Source organism: Cucumis sativus, chromosome 1 (assembly GCF_000004075.3).
Source record: "Cucumis sativus cultivar 9930 chromosome 1, Cucumber_9930_V3, whole genome shotgun sequence".
Classification (NCBI taxonomy): Eukaryota; Viridiplantae; Streptophyta; class Magnoliopsida; order Cucurbitales; family Cucurbitaceae; genus Cucumis; species Cucumis sativus.
The window spans coordinates 26579624-26592793 of NC_026655.2; the positions used below are offsets into that span (position 1 = coordinate 26579624).

A 13170-nucleotide genomic window follows, 5' to 3' on the forward strand; every position below is an offset into this window, starting at 1 on the left:
TTCATCTTGGTTAGAAATTCATAGGTAATATTTGTAGAGTTGTCTATTTGTGTAAGGTCACTCGCAAAAGTGAGTTTAGCTCAATGATAATTGACACGGTCTTTCTCTCTAGAGTTCGATTTTCATCATGCAATTGTTCTAAAAATTTCTAGTTGGATAACTTAGGCTTCACCAATTTAACAAGAATGGGAAGGATTTCAACCCTTCCCAGGTTGGCCTTAATAGCATTTTTTATTTAAGTCGATTCAAAATTATCATGATTGTTTTTTAGTTTTCATAGGTCATCTTGATACTTCTATCATCATTATTTGTCCTAACTAATGTCTGCCAACGTGATTGTTTTTTAACTAATGTCTGCCAACATGATTGTTTTTTCAAATAAGTATGACTAAATGACTAAATTGAAATAAAGCTAAAATTTAAAGTTTAGTTGGTCCAATAGAAGCTTTGTGAACTTTTCATAGGTTTTACACAAAATTAATGATTTTAGAATTGGAATATTTTTTTGACAGATGTGCTGAAACTTTGTGGTCAAATGAGATTTTGACTGAATCTTTTGTTAGGGCAACCAAACTTTTTTTTCCCTTCTTGATTTTTGTTGTATTCCCCCACCCTTTTTGAGGTCTATGCTCTGTCTTGCTTGTGCTCTACCTCTCACTTCTCGCTCCATGTGTGTTGGAGCCTCGTTGCAACATGTGAAGTCACCCTTCGAGGTGAAAAGCGTTTCCAAAGGAAAGAAAAACTTCCATTAGCATTTTCACTTCTGGTCATGCAATGATTGTGCAAAATGAACGAGAATGAGAGCTTGATAGTAAAATTGATTGAGAAGGATTAGTAAAAACATTTGAGAAACAAAGTATCATTGAAGCTGAAATCTTTTAGTTTATCTTTTAATTACAAAAGAGCATAACATACAACTTTCAGAAGTTTTCACGGTACTCATTAACTTTATTGTAAGTATTTTTAGTTTAGTGTTGTTTATCGTCTTTTTACATTCTCTTAATTAGGAAACTTTTGTACTCTTTATTGAATAGAATTGGATTAGATATTCTGAATTCTCGGATCTAAAAGTTTAAAGTTTTGAAATTAAAAATCTTCACATGTTTTCTTCTTTTAAAAGGTAAGAATACTTATTATGCCCCTTTTAAAAGTTCAAAAACATTTTTGCAAAAAATGTACTAAATAAGGGTATTCTTTTAAGACAATATTATTAAAACAAAACACTAACAATTTTCATTGCAAACATACGATAAAGTTTCAATGTTTAAGGGCTATCTTGATCCTTTCTCTAAGTCGAGCACAATTTTGTTGAAACCCAAGTAAATTCAACCAATTAAGATGTAATTTTTCATCGAAAATCACGAGACAATATAACAATGAAGTCAAGAGTGGTTAATATTTAAACCTATGAACTACAAACACACCCTTTATTAAAAAAAAGAATTTAAACAAATGGTTGTGGGGTAAGGTACTACATAAAAGTTTGAAGCAACCCATAACTTGAAAAGGAAGAAAGCTAAAACTACAAACATCAAAACCCAAGAAATAAAGAGCAAAAAGTAAAATGATTTCTACCAATTTAAATTCACTCACTTAACCAATTAGCAATCAAATAGCACTAAAGAAAAGAAATTAGGTGACTTATATTACATCATCTCAATTCTGTAAATTTACCCCCCAAAAGAACCCCAAAAGTCCACTCTCCTCCTTTTCTTCAAAACATGGCTATCAATAAACAAGAGGTTATTTCTATCCAATATGTCTATTTTTGTCTCTTATTGATTCAGTCATTCTGAGTCACTTTCCATACTTCTCATGGCCTTCAATCCTCTGGGTCTCTGCATATATTCCAATATCATTCTCAAGTTATTATTATTAGAAAGAGAATCACAAAAATGGGTATGGGATAGATTGACAATACTTTGTCAGTTTCCATCTTTTATATAATGTTTTTTTAGTGAATGTTTTGCAGTAAGGAGGTGTTCGGCCCACGGACTTCATAAATTGAAGTTAAATAACTTCAATAGTTAGAAACAAGAAACTCTTTCTCTCTTTTTATCTCCCCTTTAATGTTTCTTAACTCTAGATTAAACAACTCCTACTCTAAAACTCAGTGACTCAAACAACCTCTAATAGTTTAGTTTTCTTGGTGGAGTGATGTTATTTTACCTTTTTTGAAGTCTTCTTTTCCCGCACCTCATACCTTTCTTGGCACAAGTCTGACAGCCATGAACCTGGCATCACCAGCTGCATCCACACACAAACGAAAGGAGTTAGCTAATTTTTCAAATGAAGGATTCCTCGGTTTGACCCGGGATTACTTTCTTTTCCTCCTTGGCTTTATCAAAGCATGATTCATATCTAGAACACTTACAACTAAGCTTTTCTGTAACAATTTGGCTCTTTTCTTAGGTCTTTGAGGAAGTTTACACCCTTTCATGGCCATGAAATCTTCTTCCTTTTCCTTGCTAGATAGAGAAATATAGAGCCTTGGCCAGACAAACCCTTTTCGGTCGTTTCCCATGGGGTGGTCCATTGAGACTTTGTCATCCACACCCATCGAACCCCTTGTCGTATAGTATCGATCTTCCTTTTCTGGTGATGTTATGGTTGTTCTTTGATTGTCAGTTGGTGAAGCAATGCTCCTTTGACCAAACAGAATATCATGACAAAATTAGCACCAATAATGGCCTACACTATTCTATAAATTCCAAGATTACAAGTGAAATAAAGAATGCTTAAGATACACATAAGGATCTACTAACAACATACAACCAGTAACAAACTATTCTTCTAATCATCATCAACATTTCAAATCAGAATAACAGCATTCAAACAGAAAGATACTTCACCAAGTTTCCTAAAAAAGGTAGAAAAAAATCTTGTTTAAAGCTGTTCAAGACCTAAAATATGATCTTTTTTTGGCACTCCAAGACCTAAAAACTTGATGAATTAAAGAGCAAAGTAGAATCAACTTGAACTTCTCCCTTACAGTCCCCCCTTCCCCCAAAAAATATAGAGAAAAAAGAGTTAAAACAAACAAAGAAAAGGGGAAAATGGAGCATGATTTCTTTGACATTGAATCAGGAATCTGGTTTCTTACTTGTTAAGGCGATGAGTTTGTTGAGTAGATGAAGCTTTCTCAGCTGTAACAACACGACGATCCCCTTTAGAGGAAACTTTCTTCTTTCCCAAACAATCGGGTTTACTAGTAATTCTTTGTGGTTCTTTAACTTTCATATATCTCATCCTCTTCCTGTTCCCCCACTGCAACAGAAAATCTGTTTCACCAGATTTATTACTCTTCTGACCTATTTCCTCCTTTTCCATGTCTCTGCAACAAAAAAAATCACATTCAACCATTCACTCTTTTGTACAAAGAAACACTCCAAATCCAATAAAACCCCATAAAAAATACAGCACTACAAAACTAACCTCAAGATCCAACCCCCAAAAATCAGTGAATCATCAACACAATTTCCCTCTAATAACCCTGCATTCAATGGATTAAAACAAACCACATGATTTACCAAAACGAAGATGCAACAAAATCAATTAATGAGAAGTAAACGAAACTCCCTAAACCCAAAACCGGATTAAGAATCAAAGGTTCCCTCATTCTTAAATTTTTAATTTTCCCCCAAAATCTAAACAAAAACCCACAAAAGAAAAAGAAGAGGAAAATACAATTACCTCTCAAAACGCTTCTTCTGCATCGGTATTCATCATCATCAACACAAAAGTTGCAATGGAAGAAGAATCGAAAGTAGCAAAAAGAGGCGATGAAGCAGCAGAGAGCAAAATGAAAATGGCAAAAAGATTTTCCAAAGAAGAAGAGGAAAAAAATGGCTAGAATGGAAGAAGAGACATTAAAGTTTAATGGGTCAGAGTTAGATTATAGCATTCAAAGGAAACAGAGGAAGAAAAATCGGCCGCTCTTCAGTTCAGTTGCACAGAAGCTCTCTTCTTTTCTTTTCCTCTCTTCTCTTTCCTTTCTTTTTTTTTCTTAATTAGTTGTAGAATTTGAAATAAAAAAAGGAAAAGCGTGGAATTTTATCAACCATTGGATTGAAATGAAGGGCCAGATTGAGTTCGGGTCGACCCGATTGAAAAATTGAAATGCACGTGATATCGGGTTGATGAATTCAAACAAAATCTATTGAATGAATTTTGCGTTTAACATTTGCACAAATCACTAAACCTACAATCTCCAACTCCTCATATATACCGTTTTCTTTTAACCCCTTTTTCACTTTTGACACGTCATCATCTTAACCCTAATTTTACCTTCTTCTTTTTTCTTTTTGTCTCCACGTCATCAATTTTCCTAATTTTATTGCCACTATTTACAAGAAGAAAAAAAAGGTCCAATATTGATTTTTCCTTTAACTATTTAATTCTTTCTTTTACTTTGACTCTAAAGATGAGGAAAAATCATAGTATGACATCTTTAGGTTGAAGGAGCGACACGATAAAATCTATGAGCGGCATGGTTCCAGTCACGGTCAGTAAGTCGAAAAGATATCGAAAAGAATGAGACATACAACTGTTATATATCATCTAACAACTCTTCGATTTCAGGAACATAATTCACGAGATGATTGAGGCAATCAGAAAACATTATCCCATTTGGTGAGTATCAATCCAAGCTCATTTTTTTTTTAGTAAGTATGAAAAGTGGGGAGTAATTAATAGTTACTTTATCATTTATGTTACAATTTGTCTTTGGTAGTGGTAGATAACTTTATTTTTAGCTTGAAAATGTTTTTAATTTATTTATTAATGATTTATGTTTCTATTCCACAAGTTATTTGTTTCTTCTTTGTGGATTTGTCTTTAGTCTAGAAGTTATTTGTGTATTTGTTCTTCGTGAGTTTCTAATTCTATCATAAATCTACTGATTTGATTCAGACGTTTTCTTAGCAAACTCAAGTTCGGATGACTCCTTGAGTTTGAGGAAGGGAGTTAAAGAAAAATTAGGGTTTATAGATTATTAATATACATATATTGGTATTTTTGGTTCATAAATTTTTATTTAGTGGTTTCATAAATAAAACATCATTATGCACTCTAAATTATTATGATTTATTTAATAATATAGAAATCTCACAAATATCACGACCATCAAAATAATATTTTAAATTTTCTTTGGTTAGTTATTCTTACTTCAATAATTTTGAAAATATATTCTATCACTAAATATATTTCAATAAAAATTAAAGTTGAGATTTATTGAAGTATATATTTAAACTAAAATTAGAATTAAAATATTATTTTAACTGTTTTTTTAATCTCATTAAAATTCTTCCAAACTTATTTTTTATTTTTCAAATCAAAGGCTTTTTTTTATTTTTAGTAGAATATAAACTTAAATTTTGTATTGATATTGATCTTTATTTTTACTTTATTTTTTCACTTTAAAATAAAGATGGATAGACCCATATTTTAGGTAAACTTTCTTCTTTTCCCTTTTTCCCCCATATTTACTTTAGATGGATTAATTCATCATAAATTATCATTTTCTTTATCAATTGGACTCAAATTTCTTCAATAAAATATGGATAATCTTTTTCTTTTTTGTTTGTTTGCAATAAATAATTTGATTTAAAAGAACAATTAAATAGGAAAGGTAGGTTGGAAATTGTAGTTAAAGGCTTGTTGGAGCCAATAGTAATATAGCTTTTTCTTTTTTTCAACTACAGCAAAATTTCAAAATTTATCAAAATCTATCCGTGTCTATCAATGTCATTAATAAATATTGATATTAGTCTATCAGATGATGACGATTGGGGTAAGAATTAGTTAGTTATTCTAATTCTAAGTTATTATATAGTTGGATTATAATAGTTTGTGTTTGAAGATTAGATTATTAGGAAAATACCATTTTCGTTCTTAGATTTTGAATTTAGTTTTTATTTTGTTCTCTACTTTTTAAAATCTAACACTTTTGTTCTTTGGGATTTCAATAATGCTTTGTTTTAGTCATTCAGATGACATAATCATAACTTAAATGGAAAATTGACTAAGATGATGAGTAGACTAAATTTAGACCAAATTATGTTGATAATGTAAATATTTTATTTTGGGTAGGGCAAAATGTTTTTTTAAAAAAAAAAACAAAAATAATAGACTTTTTAAATTCCAATATTGAAAGAAATACTTTTTTAATAACTTCTTCTTCCTCTATATTTTTTTTGTTACCTATAATGAGATTTGAAAATTAAAAAGATTAGATTTTTTTTAAATGATATATTAATTTTAAAAATTAGTAAAATATTAAAACTATTTATAAAATATAGTAAAACTCAATCTTATATTTTTCTCTTATTTTTGTTTTTGTAATTTAGATAAAAGATAGTTAAACTATATTATAGTTAAGAAAGATGTTGCAAAATCACAAGAAAATTAGTTTAATTTTAAGAATCTAAAAATAAATAAATATGAATATAGATATATATATACATATAGTTATGGAACAAATAACTTTAGTTGTTTTGATGGTTGAACAATACAAACCCGAAATCATTGGACAATAGGATGCCCAATATTTATCTTTAATGATTATTCTAAATTACGAAAGTTATGGGAAACATAAATATTTTCCAAAATTGTTATTGAACTTGCTATGAAGGCCAAAAGTATATAGCCTACCACACAACTTAATAAAGAACCCAAACAAATCAAAAGATTAAAAAAAAAAATACTTTCATAATATGAAAAAAATTACATATTTCCTAATTTATAAAAAGATCCATATTTTTGTATTTGAAGTAAATTTTTGTGCTATGATAAGTTAAAAAATATACGGTAAACATGCAGTTATATAGTTAACAATTACGAAGAATAGATAAAATTCTTTTAAAACAAACAATGATATTAAAGATTTAGTCAATATATATGTGTTTTGATTGAAAGTCGTTTGGATACAAATTGAAAATAATTTAAGTGTATCTAAGTTTTAATTGCATAATTAAATTAAAAAATAAAAAAAGAATTTTAAGTGCAGAATTCAATAATACAAAACCCTACTACTAGCTAATTCTACAAAAACATAGTAAAAATGGCAAGTTTGGGTCGATCCGCATGGAAGTGAGAATCATTTGTAGTTAAGCTTATTTCCTGATTATAGCAATAAAATGTGACGTTTGCTAGGGATCGATAGAGCCAAGGGCGTGAAAATTAAACTATGTGAAAGTAAAGGATAGAGGCCAAAAACCTAGGATAGAAATTTATTTTTTGTAATTGCTATCATCCAAGTATCTTGATTGAACATATATATATATATATATTTGATTATGCATTCACAACGACTTACCTAATCTGTCCAAATTCATCGACGCTCCATGCAATCAAATTGTTTGGGCTAAACAACGCAAGCACCCTAAACTATCAATTGTATTAAAGCTTAAGTCCTAATTAAACTACATGTCATAGAGTTCCTATTGGGTGTAAGCCATTAATTCTATGCTTATTACAATTAAGAGTTTCATTGTGTGTGTAACAAAAATTAGTAAGCTTAACTAATTAACCAATTGTTGAACCTAATTGAACAATGCATCCAAAGGTTCAAGATAACTATAAATCCTAACGTACAAGATTCAATTCATTTAATTATTACTTGGGTGATGATAATTTAAACAAAGTGAACGATTTAAGCAACGTATAAAGCTTAAATCAATTATATAGATGATATATTATCAAGGAAAATGGACATCAATCTAATCAAGAAATTAGTCATATATCTAGAAGCTAAAATAGATTCAAAGACGCAAAGTCACAATCTCAAGTGATATACATCCGGTTTGCTCCCATTAAGAAACAAAAATCGTTCGCCTAAACATCTTCACATATCATATAACAAATGTGAAGGAGAGAGAGCTTCCAATCCATAGAGTACAACCAAAGAAATGAAAAACTTATACTTAAGATGCTAAAAAGATAGAGAGGATGAAGAATTTTTTAAAGGCTCACCGTTCTCCATCAAAACCAAACATGAAAATCCTACAGACAGAAGAACATATCTATAAAATTCACGAAGCGTCTAGCCCTATTTTACCATTTGTTCTATTGTGTTTTTGTCCATGAAAGTCGTAACAGCTCTCTATGCATGCCTTCTATCAACACATCCAGATTAATGCATTGCGATGCCTTGCCTTATGTGCTCTTTGCCCTTCAAACAAAATGCATAGCACAACACATGGCATCTTTGCACAAACTTCAAGGATGTGTTCATCTTTCAACGTCATTTGGAGACTTGGGTATTAAATATCACTTTAGATGACTACAAACATGCCTCAAATGGTACGTAAGACTCTAAAATGCATGATATATTAAATGATATTTGAAAATAACAATTATACCCAAAAAAAATTAAGATAAAAAAACTCATTATCATTCCGTTTATATTCAATATGTGTATTTAGTTAGTAACTATAACTAGTTTTATATTTTATGAATATATTTTTAAATATATTTTAAAAAATCGTATGAATTGTTAATTCATGCCATAAACATATCTCTATAAATATAAAATCCCAATTATGTTTTGTTTGATTCCATCATTTTCAAAATTATTCTAAACAAGTTTCTAAATATGCCGAAAAAAAAAAAAAAAATCCTTGTTAGTTAATATGATTGGTGAATTGAGCTAACCTTTTTTTTTTTTCCTTTTTGAAAGATTTATAAAATTAATAAGTCATTTGCAGATTTGTTATTAATTATATGATGATTTTATTTTTCTTAAAGACAATTAATTGCATTATTCCTCATAATTAATGTTTGAAATACTTGGTCCTTTCTTCATTAACACAATTTTTAAATTTTAAATACTTTTTTGTCTTTTACTAATTTTTTTTATATACATTTAAGATAGAATATTTCAAATAATTCTTTTTTTATATTTCATTTATGAGGGTGACAATTTTCGAATCTCAAATGAAACTTTTCTAAATTTTGTATATCTTTAAAGAAAAATCATTCTGAAAAGTTAATTTTGTGTTATTATTTAAAAGAGAATGGTAACGAATATAAATTCTAATACATTTTTGTGTAATTAAACCTATTGAATTAAAAAGTTTGGGTTGAATATTGTGGGATTAGCCCAATACTATAACTGGCCCAATCTCTACAATGTTCATTGCTTAATGGGCTCAAATTCAACCCAATAAGCCCAATCTTCAATTATTCCTTGGGAAGCCCAACAATTTGAAATTTCAAAATTAAGATTCAATTTGAAAGAGAGAAACTTTGAAATTTGTTCTAAAGAAAAAACTTTGATAATTCCCTTTTTTGTTTATTAATTAAAAGAAAAACTTTGATGACTTTTTTTCTCTATCTCTCTCTCTCCTTTTTGAGAAAACTTTTTCTCTTTCTTTTTATGATCAATTTGAAAATTCAAATTAAAGATTCAGTTTTACATTGAAAAAAAAGTTGTAAACTTAAAATCTTATATAAACAGTCACTTCACCAAATGTAAAATAGATGTAGACATTTGCACCAACTCAATATTTTTGTTAAAATATCAATTTCAATTGCTAACAAATTAATATCTCATTTTCTAACTCCAAATTATTTGCTATTTAATTTTTTTGAGACATTTTTTCTTCTTTATAACAGCCTTATCTACGTCAAAATCTTAACTATTAGGTAATCGAACAGCTCGTTGATTATCTTCAACGTATTCAATGTCAAGATAGGTTTTAGTGTTAAGTCGTGTGTTCAAAACGTTTTTTCTTTATTAACATATGCCAGGAAAACTCTTAACAAAAATAATTCTACATGTAAAGACAAATAATAAAAAAGTTTGAAAAGGGAAAAGATTTTAGTTATATATAATTTATCACTTATTCATATATAGTTTTTACTTTAAGAAAATATCATGAATGTTTCATTCTTTAAGTAAAAGTTTTTTTTTCTTTTTCTCAAAAACAATAAAATGAAAATTTAAGTTTTTTAGTCATTTTTGTAGGTTCGATATTTTCATCACATGGCAAAAAAATAATGAAACATGAAAAATAAAGCAAAAGAAGAAGAGCCATGAATATATAAATATAACTTATGGGTATCTTATCTAAATAGTTCATCGATTGTTTAATTGAAATCGACATGCTTTTACTTTTAATTCTCTTTTAAAAGAAACAAAAAATGTCATTAATTAATCCTCTCCAAACATAGATATAGCAGACGATATCATATTGAAATAAAGTCGTACAGAATCTCACACACTACTTTTAACATTTAATTTTCATTTTTGAGACGAAAAACAAAACCAAAACGTCATTAACGTAATCCTAACATAGATTTGTTGTTTTAACTTTTAATTATTCTCTAACGTTAAATTAAGTAAGTACTTAATAACAGTGATTAAAGAAAAGGTAATAATGCTAATGATGATTAATTGTAAAAACCCTAAAGGAAGCAAAACCAACATCTCAACTCTCTTCTTTTGGATTTGTTTAAGTGGTGGGGCTTAACACAGCTGTTTGGCAATACAAACCACCAAATCAAAACCAACCTGTAAAAAACCCTTCATTAATAATAATAATTCTATTTTTCCTTTTTTTGCTATAAATACCAACACTTCCTTCTTCATTTCCCTTCAACAAATTCAAACAAACCAGAGGAACCCCATTTGAAAAAAATCCTCATATACATACCCAAACCCATTTTCAAGGATTTTTTTCATCAATGGAAGCAGCAGCAAAGAGATTTCAAGGTCTAATGGTAACAATGATGGTGGTTGTTCTCATCGCTATTTCATCATCATCCGCCATTGTTGCAGCTCAAGAAGCTCCAGCTCCAAGCCCAGCTTCTGATGCCTCTCTTTCTATTCCAACTTTAATGGCTTCTTTTGTTCCTCTTGTTTTTGGATTCTTTTTCATCTAATAATTCTTCCCCCTAATTCCTTCTTCTTTTATTTCATTTTTAATTACCATTTATATCTTTTGTAATTTCCCTATGGATATATAAATGTGTGTGTGTGTGTATGTGTTTTTCTTTTTTCTTTTTTCTTTTAGGGGATGGTGATTGAATTTGTTTGGGTGTGATTTGGGATTATTATTAATTTTATGTATATTTTTCCATATTAATTTAATGTTATGTTATGTTATTATTAATTTCTTTTCCTAGTTTTCTTATATTTTGCAATTATATATCTATGTTTCATTTAGCAATTCAAGTGATTTACTCATTTAGTTGAATAACATAACAAAAATTGGTAAAAAATAGAAGTGATTTTGTTCGGTATAATAATTTGTCAATTCTATCTATTTTTTAAAAATAACCCTTGGAAACATATTTCATTAGTCATTTTTAATAATTAACCGACTAAATAAGAAAAAAAAAGGTATACTATCTACTTTAATTCAAACTCGAACAACGTACATAGTATCAACATTTACTAAACCGACCATAGTCCGTTTAGTGAAAGTTTGATGGAAAAATCGATTATGAGTGACCGACGAACAGCAACCAAAACAATCACGTTTTGAAAATAAAACGACAATATAGAAACGACTAGAAAAGGTGTAGAAAATAAAAGAAAAATATGATAGAAATTTAAAAGATGTGAAAAGAAAGTTGGAGACAAAATGAAGAGTGATCACATGGGGAGGTCAGTAGTCAGTGAGCTGTGGCTTTACAGATAGAGACTCCATTATTGTAATCTTTCCAAAGCCCAAAACTAATTTTAGGTGTTAAAATGTATAAATGTTTATATATATATGGGGATGAAATGATATTTTTTGAGACCAAACCAAATTAAAATGTGTATATAGTTTAGTTTAGGTTTGTTTTAAATTTAGTATTTATTATATTCCATTGTAAATAACTAGCTGTGCTTTCAGAAGAATTAGCTACAGAAGAGCATGATAGATCAAAAAAATCGATTCAACCAACTAAACCGAAGTCGGCCCGATAGAAAACAAGATGGGTTGGTTTTGAAAAGTTTCAAATTGAGAATTTTCAAAGTGTTAAACTATCCTAACAAAAACCGACCGACCAATGATCAACAGTGAGAATAGTTGAAATAATGTTTGGTAAACATCAACTTAAACTTCGGAAATTTATATTATAGTGTTTTGTAAACAATTTTTTTTTCAAAAAAGACTTATTTTAGATATAATAACAAAATAGTTTTTACTTTATTTATTTTTAATATTATTAACAAATATCAAACAACGAAACGAATGTTTTAGCCGATTATTCTTACAAACCTATATCGTAAGTCTTATCTTTGATCCTCATTCGAGTCTATATTGTGATCAAAATTTTTACCAAGCACAAAATGACATTGGAAGGGCTCAACTTCTTGGCTTAGATAACACCAAAACGTGCTATTAAAACCATCGATGGATTTAGTATAGGCTTAGGATGGGTTTAAATTCTTCCTGAACTTTATGCAATTTATATATATATATATAAACTCAAATAGTACCAATATCATAATCGACTAGTCTAGTGGTAAAACTATGACTCGGCTCGGTTAAAAAGAGAAATATCTAAGATGAAGAGAACTATTTTTTTGGCCCTATTTGTAGGCATTACCTTGAAAATAAATTGTAACATAGAAAGAAGAATATAATGGCCACATTTTCCTATAGATATTTGTTGAGAGATATAGGAAAAAAGCAGTATTAATTAATACATTTGGAGACCAATATGATGTTGCCATTTAGCATTTTGTTTCTCTCAAACAAAAATGTCAATTTCTCTTTCATTAATGAAATTTGGAAACTTAGAGAGAGAGAGAGAGAGGACAGCATAGAGAGAAAAGGCATCACATGTTGATGCTTACTTATGCACATGGGGCTGTGACATCTAATTATTTGGCCATATTTCATATTCCATATCATATGATCCAAACAAAACTACAGTTTTATTCAAATCAAATTTTATATTTTTCTTAATTTTTGTAATCATGTCTAAATACTATAATACCCTAAATATTTCAATGTTCTTATGATATTTCATATTCTAAACTGCTTTTTTTTTTATCTTAAAGGGGACGAAAGATCATCTTGATACAGTCTAGGGAGATCAAATCCTATAAAGTTTGATGTTTACGTTTTTCTCGAACAATCTCCGTTCTATCAGACGATGCATGTAAGTTCTCGATAATTAATTCTAGCTTTTCCATGATGAATGGGAATTGTTAAATCAATAGCAATAAGT

General features: G+C 28.9%; 2 protein-coding genes across 5 annotated transcripts; one reads left to right on the forward strand and one right to left on the reverse strand.

The window, feature by feature from the left end:
• Positions 1-465: 465 nt before the first annotated feature.
• LOC101218228 lies at positions 466-4002 on the reverse strand. Of its 4 annotated transcripts, none has more exons than XM_031880101.1 (6): positions 3694-4001; positions 3436-3493; positions 3104-3334; positions 2375-2645; positions 2170-2247; positions 466-706 (listed from the first exon to the last, which is right to left on the reverse strand). In XM_031880101.1, the coding sequence occupies exons 3-6, from the start codon at positions 3328-3330 to the stop codon at positions 560-562; spliced, it is 723 nt and encodes a 240-aa protein (XP_031735961.1). In that variant the 5' UTR covers positions 3331-3334; positions 3436-3493; positions 3694-4001; the 3' UTR covers positions 466-559. The 4 variants fall into 4 exon arrangements, with proteins under 4 accessions (XP_031735961.1, XP_031735957.1, XP_004144072.1 ...); XM_004144024.3 differs by lacking the exon at positions 466-706 and adding an exon at positions 1399-1838 and having other exon boundaries at positions 3694-4000; XM_031880097.1 differs by lacking the exon at positions 3436-3493 and having other exon boundaries at positions 3694-4002.
• Positions 4003-10585: 6583 nt separating this feature from the next.
• Positions 10586-11114, forward strand: LOC105436338 (arabinogalactan protein 13). The gene has a single exon (XM_011661757.2). The coding sequence runs from the start codon at positions 10687-10689 to the stop codon at positions 10882-10884; it is 198 nt and encodes a 65-aa protein (XP_011660059.1). The 5' UTR covers positions 10586-10686; the 3' UTR covers positions 10885-11114.
• Positions 11115-13170: the final 2056 nt, after the last annotated feature.